General features: G+C 42.5%; 2 protein-coding genes across 6 annotated transcripts in view; one reads left to right on the plus strand and one right to left on the minus strand.

Moving 5' to 3' along the window:
* The window catches only part of LOC147026831 (calmodulin-regulated spectrin-associated protein 2-like), a 47,052-nt gene extending 45,077 nt beyond the window's left edge, over positions 1-1,975 (plus strand). For both annotated transcript variants that reach the window (XM_085882649.1, XM_085882650.1), the window contains exon 15: positions 1-1,975. In XM_085882649.1, the coding sequence (XP_085738775.1) occupies positions 1-324 (324 nt within the window). In that variant the 3' untranslated portion in view covers positions 325-1,975.
* XAB2 (XPA binding protein 2) overlaps positions 1,388-24,946 on the minus strand; it is a 26,201-nt gene continuing 2,642 nt past the window's right edge. For 3 of the 4 annotated variants that reach the window (XM_085882653.1, XM_085882654.1, XM_085882651.1), the window contains 16 exons: positions 19,375-19,572; positions 17,994-18,128; positions 14,689-14,853; positions 14,324-14,468; positions 13,960-14,111; positions 13,717-13,836; positions 13,361-13,492; positions 13,053-13,184; positions 12,310-12,423; positions 12,071-12,233; positions 8,609-8,799; positions 8,276-8,398; positions 7,936-8,110; positions 5,229-5,343; positions 1,866-1,972; positions 1,388-1,738 (listed from right to left, as the gene is read on the minus strand). In XM_085882653.1, coding sequence (XP_085738779.1) covers positions 1,677-1,738; positions 1,866-1,972; positions 5,229-5,343; positions 7,936-8,110; positions 8,276-8,398; positions 8,609-8,799; positions 12,071-12,233; positions 12,310-12,423; positions 13,053-13,184; positions 13,361-13,492; positions 13,717-13,836; positions 13,960-14,111; positions 14,324-14,468; positions 14,689-14,853; positions 17,994-18,128; positions 19,375-19,572 — 2,229 coding nt within the window. In that variant the 3' untranslated portion in view covers positions 1,388-1,676. The remainder of the gene's footprint in view (positions 1,739-1,865; positions 1,973-5,228; positions 5,344-7,935; positions 8,111-8,275; positions 8,399-8,608; positions 8,800-12,070; positions 12,234-12,309; positions 12,424-13,052; positions 13,185-13,360; positions 13,493-13,716; positions 13,837-13,959; positions 14,112-14,323; positions 14,469-14,688; positions 14,854-17,993; positions 18,129-19,374; positions 19,573-24,946) is intronic. The other variant, XM_085882652.1, reaches the window with a different exon arrangement.

Raw genomic sequence — 24,946 nt, forward strand, 5'->3', positions numbered from 1 at the left:
GTCCTTGATGCCTGTGATGCGAACCACTTCCTCATCCTCTTCCGTGATGTTGGTTGCCAGTATCGTGCGCTGTACTCATTTCTTCCTGAATCAGAATCCATATATCGTCTCTCTGGCGTCGGCCCAAAGACCATCACCCCTGACATGATTGATGGACTCTACAAGTACAGCTCCAGCCGCAAGCAGTTTACAGCAGTACCCGCACGCAGCGTCTCCGTCGGTATGGATGCGCTTACTATCTACAACCACCTGTGGCAACCACGGCGTATGTCCATGCCGACAAACACCTCAACCCCACGGAAATCTGGACCACCTAAAACCTAGCATGGAAGCTGAGCAAATGCCAGTTTCTGCTTTCTCCTTCGACTTCGTGCTGCCAGCCATATCTACCCCTTGGGTGTTTTAATCCCCAACTATTTCAGCTCTTTCCCCCAGCCTTGCCGATGAATGTTTTATGGGTAACGATGCGGGTATGTGGAGCTTACTGCAGGGTTTTGCTTGGATTAATTGTGGGAAAGTGGGGGAGGGAGACTTGGGGAGAATATGGTGCTGTGCTGGAAGTCAAGCCACAACGATGAAAACTGTAAATGTTCGTTTGTATTGTTTTGCACAATTCAGAACAAATTAAGCTCTATGGCAACAGGATATTGGGCCTGTTGCTTCATGGATTCCTTTGAGTTTAAAATGCACTACACAAGGAAACTACTGAATGCAGCGCTTGGAACAAGGTGCTGAACACTTGTATTGAATGAACTTTTTTGGTACTTACAGAAACCATTCCCTTTTACCGAGCTCTCAGCCAGTGTTGCACCGACTAACACTAATACTGTACTGTATTCAACACTGAGTTGGTCTTTAAAATCGTAACCCAGGTAAAGATTTCACACTTTTTTTGTTATATGCATTCTGGAGGGGGCTAGTAGGGAAGTTCCCACAGTACTTACGGTCCAACGGGAAATGAAGGTCAATACAGGGAACTTTTAACACAACAGGGCTGGTTACCATCCGATTGTTCCAATCCAAGCCCATGTAGTGTGAAGTGCTCGTCCAATCGGGAAGCAACATGGGTGCTGCTTGTTGTCCCTTCCCTTCCCATGTAATCTTGGGTGTATTTTCATTCCCATAAATTGTGCTTTGAGGCACAACATTTTTGTATTTATCATAGTTTATTTACATGGTATGCCCAATTAATTTTTGCAGTTACAGCCATCGAGTATTTCCCAGTGTCACGTGATGAGTCTTCCTGTAAGCTTCTGTTTGAGATAGAGTTGGGGACCACAGTTTAAACTGCTAAACGCTCTCTGTGTACATGGTGTAACAGGAAAATTATGAATGCATGTTTTTTTTGTATTGGATAATATTTAAACTGTAGCTTCGCACAAGGATGTAGAAATTGCAGTTTTATTACCAATATCTGACTGTACATAGGCAAAAGGAAAAGCCTTATATGGATCAGGCCTGCTTGTAGAAATGAGTATATGAAAAGGGAGATGTGATAAATCAACATTTTAAACTTCTGCTAATAAAAGCATGGAAACACTGGCTTGTCACGTTTTCACCACTGACCATGGTGGCTGTAAAAAGGATGGGTTTAAACTTGATGAAGGTTTGTACCAAAGCGGGAGGATCGACAGGAAGTTACACTTATGCAATGCAGAGTACAAGCGGATGCTGCTTCAGTCCTGTTTGAGCCCACCAAAAACTTCCGTTGGCACAGTCTTCTGCTCAAGCTGCACTTCTGCAAAGCACAAAACAGGAGAACCAGTTCCAGCTTTCTCTCTCCCAAATGCTTGCACAACTTTGGGCTCTGACTGACTTCAATGTGAGGGGGAGGAGGGGAGAGTAAGGTGGGTTGAGTGTCTTACCGTCTGGTTCCTTGTCTGAGCCTCCATCATCAGAATCGATATTGATTTCGTCGGGGTTTGCCTGTTGTTGTGTCAGCTGTTCCAGTTCGTTCTGCGTTGTGTCTCCCCTGTACACAATCACACAGGATGCCTCGCTGTCCAAAACGAAGTAAAATTATAATTATCAAGCATTAGTTCATATTTGTTGATGGAATTGAGTTTGGTCTGACAACACAGGCTTGCTGATTGTTCAAGAATGGATTTTCACTCCAGAGAAGTTGAAAGCAGGGTGCTTTTCTTTAAGGCCTTGCCATCCAAAAAGTTATGCATTCCTATCTCTGCATCAAATGAAGCCTGAGCAATAAAAAAGTCAATACCTACCTTTTTGTTTGTTTGTTTGTTTTGATTTTTTTCCCAAGGAACTACTCTCCTTAAAAGGAACACAAATGCAAGTTTGTGTTGTTTGTTTTTCTGAAAAACCATTGAAAATCAGTAATTTAAGGAGGGAGACCAAAAGTGTCTTTTTTTCACTAGTGGTCAGACTCAACCCACCTTTATCCAAATGGTGGCTCACTTAGGGAAACTGCAGGTTGATCTTGGATTCTGATACCAACACTAAAGGTTCTCAGAATGCTGAAAATGATCAATGGGGTTAAGAAACTAGTGGAGACGATTAGTGATGGAAATGCTTCTGGGGGAATTTGGGAGCTGTATCATTTTGAGCCTTATGTGAGCGATTCACACAAAGATGGCAATAATGGAAATGTTGGTGAAGATGAAAACGCTGGTCACATATTCACCACAGATTGGTAGGTTTTGTTTTTACATTCAATTGACGATTTATAAGGGATTTTATATCCATTGATAAATCTACAACAAATGTTTGTTGTCTGTTTTGCAGATACACCACCTCTGCATGGATTTGGACCAACTTTGTCACAGAGGTAATATGTTGTTCTCATCAGATTTTAGCAGCTCCTTCCACCCCCAAGAAAAATGATAGGGTATACTTCCTCACTGTTGCAGTTGGTTGGGATAGCACCACCTTTGATGGTATAATGGAACCAAAAATGTGGTTTCACATTGCCCACCCAAGGTAAACTGAGAAGCATATTCCCACCCACAGGAGGAGAGCCACCCAAAGGAGGAAGAACTTGAACCCTGCAGGAGGGATTTAATTTCCCCAGGAAACTACATGACTGGCATATTCTATGGTTATTTCCCCAACTATCAGGCTCACCTCTAAACTGGGTTGTGTATAGCAAACCTCTTCCTCCATCACTCTCAATTTTTGTTGAACACTAGACAACCCGTGAACCCGTTGGGTTCCCGTTGCGACAGCGGTTGATGAAAAAAATAATTTCAAAAAAAAAAGATAGCTCCAGCGAACTATACCGCTGAGGTTGTTTGCATTGATCAAATACTCCAGAAGAGTACTTGAATGAATCGGGAATTGATTTTTGAAATACTTTTTTTTGTTGCCCGATTTGAACAAAACTTGATATTGCACACCGCAGGAGAATGGTGAGTAAGGGGGCCCTAAAATTTTTGCGCTATCGTGTACCGTTTTGGCTGTATTTCAGGAACATACATACAAGATGAGTTTTAGAAATATATATAGATATCTGTTGTTATATATCACCGGGCGTAGTGGCGTGCGCCTGTAATCCAGCTACTCAGAGGCTTGGGTTGGAGGATCACTTGAGGACGGGCGCTCTGTGGTGGGCCACGCTATGAGAGGGTGTAGGGCAGCCTGGAATCATGGTGAAACCCAATCCTTATCGCTGTGTCGTAAGAGACGACCAGAGTTGCGTCAGGAAGGGCATCTGGCGTAAAACCTGTGCCAAATCAGTATGCGGATCATAACGGATGATCCGCTGTGGTGACTCCTAACGGGAGAAGACGAACAACAACATCTGTTGTTATATATATATCTTTCTTCTTACTATATCTTCCTGTAAATGGATGAGGTTGTGTCACACTTTTTGTCTTATGTATGGACATTCATTAATTACACATTATTGAATGTACTTTTGATCCTTGAGACTGCTTCGAGCTTAAAGACCCAAAAGTTCCCAAGGACCGAAGCACATCTGGGCTTGGTGAAAGGCAAGCTAATGCTCAAGTAATCAGAGCATAATGCATAACCATTGTAGGTGGGTATGCAATAAGGGTGTGAAGACCAATGAAAATTTGGTCCATCGGACGAACCGGCCCACTAGTTTATATACATGAACGGGACTCGCAATTAATATGTATGTGGGAAAATTACGCGCCCAGATCAGGGATCGAGCCCGGGTCTCTGGTGAACCATATAAACTGGACAATGTATAAAGGACCTCTGCCTCATTTTTGCGTCTTTATTTATTTCAATATACCTTTCTTTCATCATAAACTATGCATTGTTAAATCTCCACGTTCAGCATGGGAGAAAGGGATTTGTGGTGTGCTGGGTTATGCACGGTCATAGGCCAGAAGTTATTTGGGCTGCATATGCAGGAGAGAGCGGACGCAAATTCTTTCGATGGTGTACTCCTGAGGGTGGGAGTACCCACAAAAAGTGGCCGGTGAAGTTGAGTGCAACAGGATGGATTAAATTCCCCCAGACAAGTCTGACTGTCATCTTCTGTTATTCTTGCCACCACCATGGCGAGCTTTTCCCATCAATGGGGAGGGGTACTTTTGCTAGTCAGTTATATTACTGCAGCACGGACATGATGCTGCATGACCACGGCCCGACGAATGCTTTGTTCCACCATCATAAGCAACTCAGGTGTCCTGTATGTGGGTCTTGTGGGGGGTGAATGGTCACCCATGTACATGTGCTGGTAGCTGGGTAGAGACGGTGTTAGTTTTGAGCAATGACCCAAATCCTTTAAGTAGTTGTGGAAGGAGAATCAGAAACATGAGGTTTCTTTCAGTTTCACACACAAGTAACTTCAACTTGATGCATGATCATCACCTCCCTCACCTATCTAGAAAGGTCATTGTGAGATTTCAAAACTTAAAAGACCACCACTGAATGAAGCTGCCTGTCCACATTGGTGCAATTCTTAATTATTATACAACAATAACCACCCACATTCAGTGTCACATGTAAGAGAATTATTAAAATGTCAGGTCTTGCAATCTGCCTTTTGCAGTCCCATGATGCTTTCCCCCCCTTGGGAGAATACTGAGCACCCGACACATTATGCACACACGGTCCTGAATGAAGACCACTCAGAGGTCAATGTCAGACCTGAGCCTTGCTTCCTGGGCAGTTGCACAAGTCGATGCCTTCAGTTTTCAATCATGGGTCTTCCCCACTCTGACATGTTTTTTTTTACATAAATATCTGTTCACTCAATCCAACAACACCTTCCATTATGAACAAACACCTACCTGACAAAAAGGATCTTCTCCTTGGGCTTGTCTTTTTCGGCCTCTCCTGCGAGTCTCTGTGCTTTTTGTTCGAGCATCCGCATTTCGTCGGTGCGTCCAGGTGCCAAATCGGAGACTGCATACATAACATGCAAACATGAATTTACCAATCAACACCAAATGTATTATCAGTGGAGACGGAGAAAATAAATAACTCACAAACTTTGTATTGAACCAGTTTTGAGGCCTACAGATTGGCAGATGTGGCATTCAAAAATGATGGGGTTAAAAAGTGAATACTGTATACGCAATGTAAAAGAGGATCAAACCTCAAAAAATGAAGATAAATGTAATGAAGGTGAATATGGTCCGGTTTTTGAGGTTTTGATTTTTTGTACATAGTAGAGGCTCGAGGAAGCGCTTGTAGTAGAAGACTAAACAGATCAGAACACAACAGAATAAAAAGAATAGTAGCGAGACGGGGGAAACAGCAGCAGCAGCAGGGCCAAGGGCTAAGATGGAGGCAAACCTGGACCAACAATGGGTGTGGGAAGGAATCGGGGGCAGGTAGGATGCATGGGGTGGACAAGATGGATACAGAAAGAAACTCAGGAGGGAAAATTGGAAGGGGTAGGGATTGTGGTGGGGGTAACGAGGGTAGAAAAGATCATGGTTTTGGATTGGGGACGATCTGAGATGGCGTTGAACAGGTGTCTTGAAGACCTGGAGGGAAGAATGAGATTGAAGAGAATGTGGAAGTGGTTCCACAGGTGGGGGGGGGGGGAATAAATGAATGGAGGTGAACAGTCAGGTCAGGTATGGGAGCATGCGCCAGAGCAGCGCATATGTGAAGTGATCCTGGATTTAGGTAGCTCCACCAGAAAGGGGTTGATGGTGGACATTGTGAGCCATGCAGAAACCTGGAGGGCAGACAAAGAGCAGAGGGTGCAAGACCAAAAGGAGGCGGTAGAAGAAAGAGAGACCACCAACCTGTTTGCGATGGCGGAGCAATAGACCCATGGACTCGTCTTCATCACGGGAGATTTCAGTAATGTTAATGGCCTTAGTTTCCACGGCATCAAACTGAGCGAGATGTGAAGCAGGGGAGCCAGCCCAAAGTGGAGAACAGTACTCCATCAAGCTGCGAATGAAAGCCTTGTCGGTGGAATGGAGTTCAGGAGTGCCAAGGAAGGACTTTGTATGACAAAGGATGCCCAGTCTGTGCCTGGCTTTGGAGGCCAACTTTGAAATGTGGTTTGTCCAAGAAAGATCATGGCTGATCGTGAGATCGAGGAGTTTGAATGACTGAACTTCCTCAAGGGGATGATTCAGACAATCCTTTCGGAGAGAAATCGTGAGCGTGTGACATTTGTCAGGATTGAAAGACATATTCCAAGTGTTTGAGTAGGTCAGGTATGGGAGCATGTGCCAGAGCAGCGCGTCGCTGCATCCACTTTCCGCCGATACTCCAGGGGCCTCCGTCTGGCCATCCCCCCAGGCAGATGCCTGGCCCATCCACATCTCCTTGAGATGCCAATCAACCTGCAGCAACCATGAGGCAAGTGGTCGGCCTGTTGGCCTTCTCCACTCACGAGGCTCCCTTTCCCTTTAAGATATAATATTTGAGCAGCTTGTGATTTTTCTCAAGGTCTGAAGAGAGGGAAGAGGCTGCAGCCTGTCTGTCTGAAGGATGAGGAATACACAGCAGAGGGTGGAGTCATCAGCAAATAGATAAAGAGTCAGATGAATCATTGATGAAGATCACGAATAGGACTGGGCCCAGAACACTGCCTTGGGGCACTCCAGCCTTGGCAGGGAGAGGAGATGAAAGGATTCCGTTGAGAGCCACACATTGGCTTCAAGAGTAGAGTAAGTCAGTAAGCCATGTGTGGAGTTGACCTTGGATGCCATGGGTAGAGTTTTTGGAGAGCAACACAGGATACCAAACTGCAGCAAACAGCCCGAGATATGTCTGACATTGAGGGCCTCCATACATTGTTGTTTTTGTTGTTGTTGGGTGAGTCGAAGCAGCATGTCCAACGTGGAATGACCTGGTCTGAATCCAAATTGGTGATCTGAGATGAGGTTGTTGGAGAAAAGGAATGATTTCGTATCATCTGTGATGATGGATTCCATGACCTTGCTGATGATTGGAAGCAAGCTGACCGGTCTGTAGTTAAGGGGGATAAGTTTTTGTTAACTTTATTATGTAATGCATTGATGTTGGCAGACTTCTAATCAGATGCAAGGTGACCGAGGGCAAATGTTGGGGTGAAAAGGACCATTACATCCACTTGTTCAGCATTAAATTCATAACGTGTGGATGAAATGGCATCAATTCATTTCACACTTCTTTTTTTTTACTTTCAGGCAGCATTTGGTCTATGGAATATAGGGCCTACAATAAAGGGACTCCCCTCTCACGAGACCATCTGACAATGCAAATGTGGCATCAACATTTTTTGTGTGGAGCTTTCAATTTGGATTTATCCAATCTTTTCTCATGCTATTTCCACCCTGTCCCACAAAGACTGCTGCCTGCTTTCACATCGCGTCTTCAGTAATTAGCCCATTCCAATTGTTTTATAATGTGGTGTGTTGAGTTGTCTGCTGGTTCCCCTTTACCCCACTGTCAATTTCTCAACTAGTAACCCGTTGTCGTTTCCTTCTTCCACGAGTCTCAATGTAAAAAGTAGCCCACGCTGGCCAAACTTCATCGTAGTCTCACCCGTGCCCGGTGCAGCAGAACCAGAGACAGCAAGCATCTGTGCTGTCATGAAGTTCACTTGAGTGTTGTACGTGGCCTGTACACTGCGCTTGATTCGCAACATTTCTCGTACAGTGTCCTCATTACCGTGCTTGATCTCAAACTCCTTCCACGTCTGCCAAAAGCTCACAGTCACCTGCACGTCACACGATCACAAGGACAACATCCGGTATATATCAAAAGCAGTCTGAGACACGACAATTCGAACTGGGGTTAAAATGATAGCAATAATAACATCATATAATCACAATTCTCCCTCAAATTCAAACGCCATTGAACCGGCCATCTTGTGCACACTCACACGAGGGTCAGACATCTGTGAGCAGTACGAGTAGATTGCACGGGCACGATCGATCTCGCCGAGCTTGCATTCCATATCCGCGAACCGGATACACATGTCCCGTGCCTGATTGTCCGGCAGCATCTGAAGTGCCGACATAGTCAGTCGACAATGGATCCAATTTAATAAGTTTAACTCTGACGGCGAAACATCATGAAGTAGAAATTGACAGTTATTTTTCTAAAGCTGCGCATTTCAACATCGCCTTTCATGCGTGTAGATAAACGTTCTCTGAATAAAGTGAAGAGCTGTTTTAAATAAACCACAATCATCAATCAGCATAACATTCCCCACCTCAACCGCCTTCTGATAGATGGCACGTGTATATGTAACCCCGTATATCTCGGCAGCGCGGCGCAGGTAGATGTTGAACATGTCGTAACGTTCCCCGGATTCGACAGCACATGTTGCACGATCGTACACCGCCATGGCATGACGTGCCAGCCCGTGTTCCTCCTCCAGCTTGGCGTACAACAGGAATATGTCTGAGTTGATTGATGACGGTGGACAGCAGGTAGACAAAAAAAAAATTAAAAAAAAAGCAGCAGCAGCTCCCATTAGTACCCTTTTGAGTCGATATAATAAAAACCTTAACTCATTTCAAGCTGGTGCTTTGTGCCATCACAACGTTGGCCAACAAAACCTGAGCGGTCTGCCACCGCCTCAAAGCGGACACACAAATGCAACAACGCTTCTGAACACCATCGACAGTTTTTACCTTTAAAAACAACTCGGTTACCAGACACCTGAACTCTTTGTGCACATTCAGTCGAGTGCGAGACAAAACTGCTCGCATCGACCCAGCAAGTCGTGCCAGGATCAGCTTGGTTAAGCCTTTACTACGTTGACCAGGTCGCACTGAACAATGGATGATCTCATTGGGAGATCTCCACCAGCATGAGTACACAGACAAAGCAACAATCTTGGTGAGTTTCAACAGACTCGAGTCGTTTCTCCGAGATCAAACCCAACAATGGGAATAGAGGAAAAGCAAAAAATGCTCACTCTACTTGTGCGCACATACAAATTAATAATATTAATGAGCACACATTAGCTTGTATTAATCATGTAAACCACCTCAATCCTGAGTTGCTGTGGTCATGACTCCAGCAACTCATGTTGAAGCAAGGGATGGTGTGTGTGTGTGTGTGTGTGTGTGTGTGTGTGTGTGTGTGTGTGTGTGTGTGTGTGTGTGTGTGTGTGTGTGTGTGTGTGTGTGTGTGTGTGTGTGTGTGTGTGTGTGTGTGTGTGTGTGTGTGTGTGTGTGTGTGTGTGTGTGTGTGTGTGTGTGCGCACACGCACGCACATGCACACACACATGCCTGGTGTTGGCGCAGTGGTTAGGGCAGCGGCTTGGGATCCAAGAGGTCCTGAGTTCAAGCCCCGTTGGGCCACTGAATTAATACACCAGGGGGTTGACTCAGCCTGTCATCCTTCCGAGGTTGGCAAAATGAGTACCAGTGTACTGGGCCGGTGTATACCCGGGTTAAAATAGGTGTACCATATCCCTGTGTCGTAAGAGGCGACCAGGGTTGCGTCAGGAAGGGCATCCGGCGTAAAACATGTGCAAAATCTCTATGTGGATCATAATGGATGAAAGAACAAGAACAAGAACAAGAACAAGAACAAGAACAAGAAGAAGAAGAAGATATATACACAGACACACATACACATCTCTGGCTTTGTTCCTTATGCACGGCCACATATTTTAAGTTACAAACTCCAAACTCGGGCTGCAAATACGTGTGTGTGTGTGTGTGTGTGTGTGTGTGTGTGTGTGTGTGTGTGTGTGTGTGTGTGTGTGTGTGTGTGTGTGCGCACACGCACGCACATGCACACACACATGCCTGGTGTTGGCGCAGTGGTTAGGGCAGCGGCTTGGGATCCAAGAGGTCCTGAGTTCAAGCCCCGTTGGGCCACTGAATTAATACACCAGGGGGTTGACTCAGCCTGTCATCCTTCCGAGGTTGGCAAAATGAGTACCAGTGTACTGGGCCGGTGTATACCCGGGTTAAAATAGGTGTACCATATCCCTGTGTCGTAAGAGGCGACCAGGGTTGCGTCAGGAAGGGCATCCGGCGTAAAACATGTGCAAAATCTCTATGTGGATCATAATGGATGAAAGAACAAGAACAAGAACAAGAACAAGAACAAGAACAAGAAGAAGAAGAAGAAGAAGATATATACACAGACACACATACACATCTCTGGCTTTGTTCCTTATGCACGGCCACATATTTTAAGTTACAAACTCCAAACTCGGGCTGCAAATACGTGTGTGTGTGTGTGTGTGTGTGTGTGTGTGTGTGTGTGTGTGTGTGTGTGTGTGTGTGTGTGTGTGTGTGTGTGTGTGTGGTAACACAGGCTATGTGGCTGGGGCCTCACGCGAGGGTGGGGGGAGGGGCATAAATTATTTGTATAAATGTTTACTGTGTTGCACCACCTGCTGGTGGTAGCAGAGAGCATTACAATTCCCTTTTTTACCTGAGCAATACTGAGGTTAAAGCACTCCACACAGGTAAATTTGTCTTCCTTCCTTCCCCCCCCCCCCAAAAAAAAACAAAAACGGAGGAGCCCGTCAAAGCCTGTCATCGTGTGTGAAACATTCCTAGCGGGAAGAGACATCAGGACGAATGGAGGGCAAAAGGTGGGGGAGGGAGGGAGGGAGGGAGGAGGAGGTGGAGTGGGACGTGAGGACGTGGAGAGGGCGTGGACGGGGGAGGGGTTAAAGCACTCAATGCACTGGTAAATTTGTCTTCATTTCCTTCTCACCCAAAACGGAGTGGCCTGTCAAAGTGGGAACCGTAATGACCAGAGGGAGCCAGGGACATCATGACAGGCAAACATTTCTCATAGCAAGGGATGTGCAGCTGAGGTGAGGGGTTGGGAGAGGAGATGGAAACGACAAACTCCAAACTCAGGGTGTATATATATATACAACTTTGTGAGCGAAGTAACATGGGCTATGTGGCCACAGCCTCAGAGGCCGTTTTGCGTCCGCAAAGTGACCAATATAGCAATTTTTTGCAAACGGGACGACCGATTGGTCCGTCAGTGAAGCGATGGGTGGGCTCTGCTCGTATACCATAAGCATGAGAAGAGCACCAAACCATCTGACTCACATGGACGGCTTTCCAAATGGAAAACCATTCTGTATCGAAAAGGATTTTTTTTCCTTTTATAAAACATGACTGAACTAAAACGGTAATCCATAGAGCACATATCTCCACCAGGCTGAACACTTTACATTTTGTATCCCACCGATAGGCTAGACCTGGGTCTGTACCTGAAACAAAATTTCATCGCCTTGTTATTGTCACCGACCAACTCATACAACCAAGTTTTGTCATAATCCATCCACAATGTTTTGAGATATCGTGCTAACTATCGTTTTTGGGCCTCATCTTCGAATGGTGAAGGAGCATTTAAAAAGAAATAATATTTTCTAAAAGATCTTGTATCCAGATCCAGATCTTCACCAAAATAGAATCCCCCATCGCGCTCGTCCCTTTAAAAACACCCAATCTGTCCACCAAGTTTCGTCCGAATCCATCCATAAAACTTTTTGACATGTCCCACTCACAGACAGATAGGGGTGAAAACAAACTCTGTCAACCTTTGGTGGTGGGGATAATGAGGAATAAAAAAAACATTCAACTTTACAGAAAAAGACAATTGCCGATAGAGCTTTGTGAAATTGCACAAGGTTTACTGACAATTTTTAGTTGAAGACCTCCAGACAGCGGACGTGCTCACTTTTGGCAAACTTTGGTGGACACCCATCCAGGGCCTGCTCAAACAGATCCCGTGCACGCTCCAGTTTCTTGCCCCCATAGCGCTCGATAAACTTCACCAGGTACGTGTTCCAAATGTCAAACACGTTGGGCCAACGGAACAGCGCCACACCCCGCTCGTACGCCTGCCAGGAATGGTCGTGTCAGCTCGGCAAGCGGAGGTCCACACCACATTTCTCAAGGTGCTGGATTCACCGATACCTTGAAGCTCTCCTCGAAGTAGTTGTGCTCCTCGAGAAACATGGCGTAGTTGATGATTATCTGCGGCGTGGTGATGCGGAGGTCGATAATACGATCGTACACAGCCTTGGTGGACTGCACAGACCAAACCGAGAGATCAAGTTAATTGCAGACAACCTGTCCCACATGATCTTTAGCTCCTCCAACAGATGAACTACACAGTGCTCATGCCAACACAGTTTCTATAACCTCGAAATCTCAACTTCCTCTCCGATTCAAATTTGCTCGTTTCAGGTTGTCCTCCCGAAACCACGGAAGGAAAGAGCAGTCTAATCTCAAAATGAGGAAAACAATGAAAATAATGATAATGTAATTATACAATGGGCTTCACACGTTCAGCAAGTGACCAGAAAATATGATCCAAGAGTACCCCTGGAAGACCGCATCAGAAATGGTTGCGACTCTACGACCAACATCATTACCTCACCAACTCCAAGTGTGCGCTCCAGCCGACACCATTCTCAGCTCTTTGCAAATTATATGACCAAAGTATCTTAACAGTGTTTTCTGGGATTCCTTGTGAGAGACGACCTTGGTTTGCAGAAACAGAATTGAAATACATCATACTGCTTGCTTCAAGCAGATTTAAAACCAATGACCTCTGGAATGCCAGACCAACGTCCTGACGAGTAGGCTACCACGCAATACTCAAACAAACAACACTCAAGGATAGCACACATATAACCACATACAAATGGACAAACCTTGAAGGTTCCCAGACTCTCCTCGAGATCTGCCAGCATGGACCAAACTTTTAGCGACTTGTACAACCGTGCCTGGACGGTCTCCGAGGGATCAAAGTAATCTGCTTTGCGTGCTGGCATGGCTGTGGCTCGCTGAGATTGGAAGGAAAGGAAAGGGGCCAAAAGAGGTCCGAGAAATAATCAAACACCACTCCACAGATACAGTCTTGAATACCAGAGAATCTTTACCAAGTAAAAGTGACAATCAGAATTTCCAGTTACATTCGAACCCCCAACTCGAGTTCAAGGCCAACAAAACAGGACTCTACCCGAAGGAGACGCAAAGCAGTGTCGTAGCTCTCGTGCCGAAGCTCCATTTCGGCATACTGGCAGCACACGGCAGCGAGGTCGTCTACAGCACGCAGGTTCACTTTGGTGGCCTTCTCAAAGATGGTTCGTGCCTGTGTTATCGTATGCATCCCAGTGAGATTGTACAGAATTTTTTTTGTAAGCAAATCTGACCGTTACCCATGGAAGTCACAAAATTACCAACAACTCTAAAAGAAGACTCGCAGGAAGCTCCAAATAGTACGGGGCAATGTGAGAGTTTGCAACATAAAACAAACAGCACACGTATCTTAAAATACTCCCAGAAAGCCAATTCCCTGGAAATCTGAAAACTTACATCATCCAACTGGTCATTAGCTTCATAAAACTTGGCGAAAGCAACCCACAGGGTGTGTGGTTTTCCCGTGGCCTTGGCAGGGTTGACTGTCTGCACAGCCTCTGTGAAGGTGTTGATGATCTAGTGTGCATCAAACATGGAACAGAAAAGGTTGAAATCAATGTGAGAAAACTAGAACGACAAGTCCTTGTAGATAGAAACTAAGCAGGGGCAGGTGAAATCCACATATTGGACTCTGTGCACCTCTCTGGGATGTCCTTCATACAGTTGCACACGCCGGTGCCATTCGTGCACATTGTGAGGGTTCTGTCGAAGCAGAACACTGTTGAGCAGGAGCGGGCGTCGGTCCATCAACAGCTCAAACCGTGCCAGACGCAACTCCAGGTCCACGTCGTCTGAAAAAGAGGAGCTTGACCTTAATTTGAGGGTCTTATGAAAGGTTAACTGGCAGTTGCTCAGGCTTACAAAGCAATACATTTCCTTGGCTCTGACCTCGTCCTGGAAATGTACCTTTGAATAATTGAGGTCACCAAATACTCAAGCGAGCTCAGTTTATGGGTACAAATTAAAAAGAAGTCAATATTACAAAACTTGGAAACATCTCCACCTTCTTCAGTTGGACCGAGCTCGGCGGTGGACTCTATGCGAGCGCCGATCAGGTTTTCCTCACACTGGGCATATGCGTCAAACACATGAGAGAAGTCTCGTACTGTTGTCACAGTCTGGATTGCCTCCTCATACACATCCCGGGCCTGTCAGGAAGCACAGTGATCACTTAATGGCATTACACAACCATATAATGGGAAAAACACAGTTGATAGGTTGTGAACTTGATATCCCAGCATCAAATTCCTTTGGATACTCCATTCCACTCTTCTACCCAAAATTATAAAGAAAGGAAGCTTGCAAGATTGCTGAACAAGAGATTTACAGACTCAATGAAGTTTCACAGAAAAGTTACAGGAAGAAGACCTTCTCAAAGTGTCCGCTGTGGATGTAGTAATTGGCGAGCGAGCACCACAGTTGGCCGAGCTGATCCGTGAAGCGCGTCAGTCCACCCCGGATAATGGCGCCGACGTCCAAAGACTTCACCTTGTCTGGGTTTTTGGAAATCAATTCGCACAGCTCGTGCCAAAGCTGAAGTTAAAGAAAAATAAAAACAAGAAGCGACTACTTCGATATCGCGCGGCTGGGGGCAGTAACAGTCTAGGTTAAGAATGATGAAACAATTTTGCAGTTATAAAATTCAAATGCAGACATGCATGATGGGATGAGTTGTGACGTTGGACAAATTTCTATTTATAGCCCTCAGATCAAAGGGACATACAATTATATAACAGCACGATGTAACAATGCAAGTTTTAGGTTGACGAGGAAGGGATACAAACCAAAAGGGACGACTACTACTACTACTACTACCACCACCACCACCACCACCACCACCACCACCCCGATTATTCCCACCTTCTTTTGGAGTCATCCGGGGAAAGATTTTAGCTCAAGTCTTTCACAAACCTGCTGGCCTGGTCTTATGTAACTGAAGGTGGTCGGAATTTGTGAATTGTTCAGGCTGCCAGCGATAACGACTTTTCACCAGACACCGTGGGATCTTTACATCTAGAATGCCAGCAGATGGGATATTCAGCTTCTGGGGCAGATTAACACATGGGCACGCAGAGCCTATGCCCAGGGCCCTGAGCTTAATGAGGGCCCCGTGGGGAAAAATACATTTACTGGTAAAATGCTCTATACCAGATTCACCACTACAATATTACGTTTTCAGTTTTAAATTCACGTTCAAGGTGTTTCAGTGTTGGTTTTGGCTTTATACTGTTGTGGGGTTCTCTGCGCTCGAGCGCTGCGTGACCCTTGAGTCTCGGAGGTGCGAAACCAGACAACACTTGATAATACAATGATTATACAATAAAAATCACCACACTGTGGTCACGAGTCACAACCGTCGACAAAATCAGGTTCTGGGCCGATTGGGAAACACATTTAAAGCGTGATTAAAAGATGAACAGCGTGATTGGGAAACGCACATTGACACCTTTTATCCACGTAAACATCTGCCACGGTTATATCAGAACGAGTTGTTTCGTCACACGCTCACGGATTGTTTAACCCGAACATGGGACCGTTCAAAAACTACCAAACGCTAATTTATTTTTTTTTTTTAGTAACATATAAATTAAGATGAAACAATCATGTCCAAAGGCAAAAAAGAACATTTTACAAACTCGCGTTCCAATATGAAAATGAGTAAATGACTTGCAACGTCATCGGTCAGGTGGCAGTTTCCGTTACAATTCACAGGCGGTTGAAAAAAAAAAATGGATCGGCATCGGCGGTAGTTAAGTGGGAGCTCAAAGAGAAAGGTGAAGCAAGCAAAGGAGGTGAAAGGAGTTGCTCTGTTAAAAACGATCCCAACAATAAACAAACACTTCAAGGAGAAAGACAAATGACAGACGATGGTGACACAGCTTCCGGTTTGGCAGACATGGCTCTGCTGGCAATATGGAACATGTCACTGGCCTTCAACAAGAGGAGAAAGCACCAGATCAGAACTTGTTGCGGGAAACAGTCGAGCTGACTATGTACTTGCACTGATAAGCCAGAGCCGAGTGATATTGCCGATGCCGAGGCAAACACAGCGCAAGCAGGTGAATTTATCAGTGATCCTGCATTATGGGATAAGATTGATGAAAGTTTCAGGAGTTTTTGGATTGCTGAGGGTTCGTCTGCTTGTGAAAATATAAACAACAAATTCCCTGCTTCAGCTCAGGTGATTGGAACGAAGACGAGTATGGTGACTGAAGATTCTTGGTGACTGCACAACGGTGAAGCTGTTTCTCATATCTGGCTTATTTACTCTCCCTCCACTGGAAATGTTTACCATTTTGCCTGAAAACTTACATCAACCAAAACGCACGCCTTCAGCGAAGGAGTCAACGATTGGAAACATCCCGAACACATTTCTGAACACAAGAAAAGCTTGCATCACCGAAGTTGTACGCTGGCAAGGGTACAGCGTGCAAAGATAATGGGTACATTTGATGCAGCTCTCGCTCGGCAGTTTCAGGCAGTGTCAATACTGGAGAGATGTTCTTAAGCGTATTGTCGCCGATATTAAATTCTTAAGTGAGCGTGGCCTCGCTTTCCGTGGCCACGATGAGCTGCTCGGTTCACCAAATAATGGCAACTATTTTGGGATTTTGGAGCCGATTGCTCAATTTGATCCCTTTTTGCAGATCACGTTGCTAAATTTGGACAGATGGGTAAAGGCAGTACTTTTTATTTGCCATCGACTACTTGTGAAGAATTCATCGGTTTGATGAGGCAGAAATTAAAATTAAAAAAACCAACAGCTTTATAACTTCAACAAGCCAAATAGTTTTCAGTTGATATAGATTAAACACCAGATTTATCACATGTTGATCAGCTGACTTTCATGTTCAGATTTGTCAATTCGGAAGGAAAAAAGTTGTTGAGCGATTTATTGGATTTGACACGCTCGAGTCATTCGGGTGCAACCCTTGCTGACTCTGCACTTGCAATGATAAGCAACTTGAATTTGGACATATCTAATGGAGTCTATTATTCATGCATTTTGATGTATTCGGGTTTTTTGGACGATGTTTCGGGTCTCAATTTTTTTTTTTTGTGCCCAGGGCTGAAAAAAAAAAATCTTGATCCGTTTCTGTTCAGCACACTGTGTGAAGCAACACTTTGGTTGTGAAGCACCAGTTCAACAGCATATAGTTGCATTGGAAATCAAACCCCAACTGGAAAACTTAAAAGTGTGCTACATCTACACCACCCTGATGAAATATGAGAAGAATGATACTGTAGAGCTTTACTTTCATGTTAACAGTGCCCCCCCTTACTTCCCCATCCCCAACCTACAAAACACTGCTCCCAAGTTTTACATTTTTGTGCTGACAAGTAATTTTGACCACGTGGGAAACATTTTAATGAAAAAGCCAGAACGTCTTCACTCCAACCAAGTTTGTGCTTGTATTATTCTAGGATATTCACCTCCAATAAATAATTCATTTGTAAAACATCGCGTGTGATCTCTAAGGCAAGCTTGTTTAACAACACCAGCCCATACAGCTGAACTTGGGATTAAAGAATCAAAACATAAAAAGAAATAACCATATTTTAAATTTAAGGAAGTGATTAACTGAGAAGATAGTGAATAAATACAGGGTGTCCAACACCCTAGTTTGTTGTTATGAACCTGGTCCTGCTCTTATACGGAAACATAAACTCACCTGGTGATTGGACTTCCCCTTCTTGGAGACAAAGCGGTCGTTATTTACAATGGCAGCAAGACGGAGTGCAGCTTCGTCGAGACGGTCTATGGACACCAAGTAATCGATGTATTCCTCAGCATTCTCTGGCGAGAGCTGCAGATCACGTTATAAATCAGATATTGATGCGGAAGCAAATCAAAAAAGAAAACCTGGTAAAAAGCAACTCTTATCCATAAACTGAATCAATAGCAGAGAAAGATCCAAACTACATAATGCTCACAACATTATTGGAATCTTCCACGAGGAGGCTGAAGCACAAGGTCTGTGGCTGTCACCTCGCAGGCAGGTCGGTGGTCTCTCTTTTCACCTCCTCTTCTCCAACATTCATCCCTCTGCTCTCCTAGTCCTACGACCCTCCCCATCTACTCCAGGATGCATGTTGTTTTTTTTTTTTTTTAAGTAACCCACTCGTGGTTAAACTTCCAAAATTCAGGCTGACTACGCACCTCAACTCCTTTGTTCTTCACTCCTCCGATCGATGGAACCACACCTTCCAGGGACTGTTCTTTCCCACTCTTTTCTCCAGGGCTTCAAGCAGGCAGTACACCATCACTCGTGTCATCCCCCATCCTGAGCCATTACCTTTGAAATCTCCCAATAAACCTTTCCTCACCTCCCCTCTCTTCCTTTCCTGTTTGTTTACTCCATCGCTGGTTGTATACAATTGTTGCCCTGCTACCCCACTGTCAGTTCAACCTTGCTCTTCCATAAGCCTCACTCTTATTGAGAAAACAAATGTCATGGGATAATTAAAGCCTTAAATCAACACATACAGAGGATTTGGCATACGGCCAGGACATCAACACCACAAGATGGCTTTACACAATGTCAATGTCCCATGAGTGCAAGCACATAAGAATAGCCGACTTAAATGTCTCTAGTGCTGCCCTTTTGCATCACAAGTGAACGGTTGTTCTGCTGCACCAAATTCCATGGTCCATCGAAGGACACGATTGACATCGCAACGTCATCATCACGCATCATGTTGACAATAATGGAGAGATCCCAAGCGGTAATGTGGCAGAAAAGCTTCAGAGAAATTTGTTCAGAAGATCATTTCAGTCACAAGAGAACATCGAAAATTGATCTCAAGCATTTGTCAATAATGAGAAAGTCTCAAAAAATGTTTTTGTTTTTTTTTAAGCAACAAACTGGCTTTAGACATGTGAACATCTGGAATTTTGTCAGTTAATCCCTTCCTTGAAATCAAAACGACAATCTCATGTCCATGATTCAATTAATCTCAAAAAAGGAAAAATAAAGAAAGTCCCTCAAACCAAGAATGTTGGACCTCATACATCGGCATCGTCAAAACAGCTTCTTGGTACATGAAACTTGCCTTGAGGTGCCGGCGGTATACCCGTACAGCAGTCTCTGGAAGCGGGTGACTGCGGACAAACTTGAGGTAGAGAGGCCAGATCCTGGAGTGCTGTGTGACGGGTAGAGCACGGAGCGCACGATCCAGCGTACGCCGGGTACGTGTAACTTTGCACTGTTCCATCAGGAACTGGCAGTAATCCAACCAAACCCGTGGCATCTGATGAGGATCGGTACATAGACGTCACAACAGGAGCCTTACTTTACACCGACAACAATCAGTACTGTACCTGGGCTTTGGTGCTTTAAGATCCATATGATTGATGTGATTATCACTCAATGAACAACATCGCTGTGGTTAAGCATCAAAAATATCTCATGCAATTTTGTGACAGTATTCCATTAGCCACACACCAGTTGCTCAGTCTTTACGATGGGAAATCCTGCTTTTTGGTGGCCTGGAGTTATTAACTGTGAGATGAACAAGCTGAACTTAAACGCAACTCCATCCATCTTAGCTCCACCCAAAGTTGAACGGTGCAACAAACTAACTGGGTTGACAGAAGACATCGATGGGCTTAGCCAAAAATGCACCATTTTCAAATCGACTGCAATCTATATAATGCATACAATCATCCTACAATAAATAAGGTGTGTGCGCGAGGGAGATAGCGCGAGGGAGAGAAAAAAAACAGGGCTGGGCAAATCTCCACAAAATTTTTCATGTCTTGGTGGTACCCAGGGTCAGGTCATGGGCACAACCCCCACACCCACACCACGTGAGGGTGGAGGGGGACTTGCCAATGCTCCTGAAGGGAGTGGGTGTTTATTGTCTTGGAAAAATGTCAAATCAGAATGTTATATTTAAACAACAAGTATTCATTTGAAAACTCAAAACTCAAATCTCCATTGAAAAATGATTTTTAAAGTACAGTATATATTATTTCTATTTCCAATGCATTTCATTGATTTAAACAAGTTTATAGAAATGAAGAAGGGGGGGGGGGTCTATCTCTTGGCATGCCATATCATCACATATGATCAGATGGGGTCATTTCGGTTCGGAATCTTGGCGAGGCAGTCCAAAAAAACTCATCCAATTGTTTTGTAGTGGAAAGTGCGACGATGAAACCGATGTTGCTGAAGGTGGTGTTCATGATGGGATAAATATGACGGAGGTCAATTTTGGAAATTCGAGTGAAGAGACAAATAAAGACAATGAACCAGTGAACAAAAGCCCTGTTACTCATGAGAGCAGCACTATGGATTAGTACCAAGCTGTAATAAAATGAACATTTTCATCAACATACTGTCACGTCAGATGGCTCCGTTAACACAGCCCATCTGCGCTGGGGGTGGAAGACTCCCAATAAGGATAGAAACAGTGTTTCTGTGTAAATCGTAGTTATATATAGACGATATATAAATCTACATTTATAGTTACTGTGTTTGAAGTTTGGAAGATGTTATATATAGACATAGTTATATATAGACGATATATAAATCTACATTTATAGTTACTGTGTTTGAAGTTTGGAAGATGTTATATATAGACATAGTTATATATAGACGATATATAAATCTACATTTATTGTTACTGTGTTTGAAGTTTGGAAGATGTTATATATAGACGATATATAAATCTACATTTATAGTTACTGTGTTTGAAGTTTGGAAGATGTTATATAAATCTACATTTATAGTTACTGTGTTTGAAGTTTGGAAGATGTTATATATAGACATAGTTATATATAGACGATAGATAAATCTACATTTATTGTTACTGTGTTTGAAGTTTGGAAGATGTTATATATAGACGATAGATAAATCTACATTTATTGTTACTGTGTTTGAAGTTTGGAAGATGTTATATAAAGACATAGTTATATATAGACGATAGATAAATCTACATTTATAGTTACTGTGTTTGAAGTTTGGAAGATGTTATATAAAGACATACTTATATATAGACGATAGATAAATCTACATTTATAGTTACTGTGTTTGAAGTTTGGAAGATGTTATATAAAGACATAGTTATATATAGACGATAGATAAATCTACATTTATAGTTACTGTGTTTGAAGTTTGGAAGATGTTATATAAAGACATAGTTATATATAGACGATAGATAAATCTACATTTATAGTTACTGTGTTTGAAGTTTGGAAGATGTTATATAAAGACATAGTTATATATAGACGATAGATAAATCTACATTTATAGTTACTGTGTTTGAAGTTTGGAAGATGTTATATAAAGACATAGTTATATATAGACGATAGATAAATCTACATTTATAGTTACTGTGTTTGAAGTTTGGAAGATGTTATATATATAGACATAGTTAAATATAGACGATAGATAAATCTACATTTATAGTTACTGTGTTTGAAGTTTGGAAGATGTTATATATATAGACATAGTTAAATATAGACGATAGATAAATCTACATTTATTGTTACTGTGTTTGAAGTTTGGAAGATGTTATATAAAGACATAGTTATATATAGACGATAGATAAATCTACATTTATAGCTACTGTGTTTGAAGTTTGGAAGATGTTATATAAAGACATAGTTATATATAGACGATAGATAAATCTACATTTATAGTTACTGTGTTTGAAGTTTGGAAGATGTTATATATATATAGACATAGTTAAATATAGACGATAGATAAATCTACATTTATAGTTACTGTGTTTGAAGTTTGGAAGATGTTATATAAAGACATAGTTATATATAGACGATAGATAAATCTACATTTATAGTTACTGTGTTTGAAGTTTGGAAGATGTTATATAAAGACATAGTTATATATAGACGATAGATAAATCTACATTTATAGTTACTGTGTTTGAAGTTTGGAAGATGTTATATATATAGACATAGTTAAATATAGACGATAGATAAATCTACATTTATAGTTACTGTGTTTGAAGTTTGGAAGATGTTATATAAAGACATAGTTATATATAGATGATAGATAAATCTACATTTATAGTTACTGTGTTTGAAGTTTGGAAGATGTTATATAAAGACATAGTTATATATAGACGATAGATAAATCTACATTTATAGTTACTGTGTTTGAAGTTTGGAAGATGTTATATATATAGACATAGTTAAATATAGACGATAGATAAATCTACATTTATAGTTACTGTGTTTGAAGTTTGGAAGATGTTATATAAAGACATAGTTATATATAGACGATAGATAAATCTACATTTATAGTTACTGTGTTTGAAGTTTGGAAGATGTTATATAAAGACATAGTTATATATAGACGATAGATAAATGTACATTTATAGTTACTGTGTTTGAAGTTTGGAAGATGTTATATAAAGACATAGTTATATATAGACGATAGATAAATCTACATTTATAGTTACTGTGTTTGAAGTTTGGAAGATGTTATATATATATAGACATAGTTAAATATGGACGATAGATAAATCTACATTTATAGTTACTGTGTTTGAAGTTTGGAAGATGTTATATATATAGACATAGTTATATATAGACGATAGATAAATCTACATTTATAGTTACTGTGTTTGAAGTTTGGAAGATGTTATATAAAGACATAGTTATATATAGATGATAGATAAATCTACATTTATAGTTACTGTGTTTGAAGTTTGGAAGATGTTATATAAAGACATAGTTATATATAGACGATAGATAAATCTACATTTATAGTTACTGTGTTTGAAGTTTGGAAGATGTTATATAAAGACATAGTTATATATAGACGATAGATAAATCTACATTTATAGTTACTGTGTTTGAAGTTTGGAAGATGTTATATAAAGACATAGTTATATATAGACGATAGATAAATCTACATTTATTGTTACTGTGTTTGAAGTTTGGAAGATGTTATATAAAGACATAGTTATATATAGACAATAGATAAATCTACATTTATAGTTACTGTGTTTGAAGTTTGGAAGATGTTATATATAGACATAGTTATATATAGACGATAGATAAATCTACATTTATTGTTACTGTGTTTGAAGTTTGGAAGATGTTATATATAGACGATAGATAAATCTACATTTATAGTTACTGTGTTTGAAGTATGGAAGATGTTATATATAGACATAGTTATATATAGACGATAGATAAATCTACATTTATAGTTCGTGTTTGAAGTTAGGAAGATGTTCCTTTACAAATAAAATGGTTTATTGTAATGAAATATGGGAATAAGGGTGGACAAGACAATCAATAAATAACGGCACAGATCTGGTGGTTGATAGACAACTCGGAATGAAAAGAACACGCAATGTTATTTTCAAGAGATGAATAACTATAACCCCCTAATGGCACTAACAAACACCAGATTCATGAGCACTTGAAGCAGGAACAAAGCTGATGGCATGCAGTTTGTTGGCTCACAGGGCTGGCATGGCAAAGGGCAAGAGGATTGCGATGAGAGGTACGGCGATGGGGCGAGGTACGACGATGGGGAGAGGGATGTTGCCACTCCAAAGATCTAACTCCAACTGACGTGCTCCGTGTGGTCACAGACCTTGTCAACTCTGGGACCACCGTTTTTAGCAGTGGATCACGTTATTGACTGTTGTTTCTGTGGGCGTGCCATCCCACCCCATAGGGCAGCCCCAATTAAAAAAAAAAATTGTTGGCCCTCTCCAGGAGACCGCAGCCATCTTCACCGCCATGACTTGTGGTGTGCTGGTCAAGCAATCTATATTGATATTCTTTAAAGAGCTCAGCACTTTTTGGTGCATTTGAAATGCACAAGTCCTCCACCTGGCCTTGCCTAAAAACAGAAGGTTTTACACGGTACAACCTTTCTCTAGGATGCCGTCTCAAAGTTTACACCCACAGAGTCCTCAATGCACGTTTTGCAATATGACTTGCCTCGATACAAATAGCTGTTACAAGAGGAATCTAACCTACACAATCACACGGTCCATACTATATTGTTAACACGATAAAGCTATTCATCCCACCTCATACCATCTACATTTCCTCGTAACAGTACTTTGTTTTGTGTTTAGCACCGTTCATCAGATCTGTTAGCTGGGTAACTGACCATCACGTACACAAACGGAGGATAGGGATGGCGAGGAGAGGTTGCTGGGGTGCCGACCAAATCATAGCACCACAATTTCAATTTCTTGCTAAACAACCTGTGTGGCAGAGTGAATTATGCACATCATCACTACGAATAAGCTGATAGGATGGCCTAGAGATAAGCACACTCACCTCTAAGCAGTCTTACTTGGGTTTGAGTCCCAACCGAGTTATAAACTGCCATCCTGTTGGTTTACTGGCAAGGTGATTCATCTACGTGTGTGCTGTCCTTCGGATGGACGTTAAACTGGACGTCCCATCTGCCGGCATTAGTTGGTGGATGTCAGAGATCAAACGGTGTCGTTCGCGAAGAGCAGGTGAGCTATCGCCGGCACCATGAACAAAATCCAAATTCCTGCTCCAACTAATGCTGGGAAGACAATGGCAAACCACCCTGTGTAACCCATTCCAAGAAATTGCTTCGGCAGTACTGAAACTACCTTTGGGAAGAACACCAGAATGAGTACGAATCACCCCAAA

This window comes from Eptatretus burgeri, chromosome 5 (assembly GCF_056783735.1).
Source record: "Eptatretus burgeri isolate ZD-2024b chromosome 5, Ebu_testis_v1, whole genome shotgun sequence".
NCBI lineage: Eukaryota > Metazoa > Chordata > Myxini > Myxiniformes > Myxinidae > Eptatretus > Eptatretus burgeri.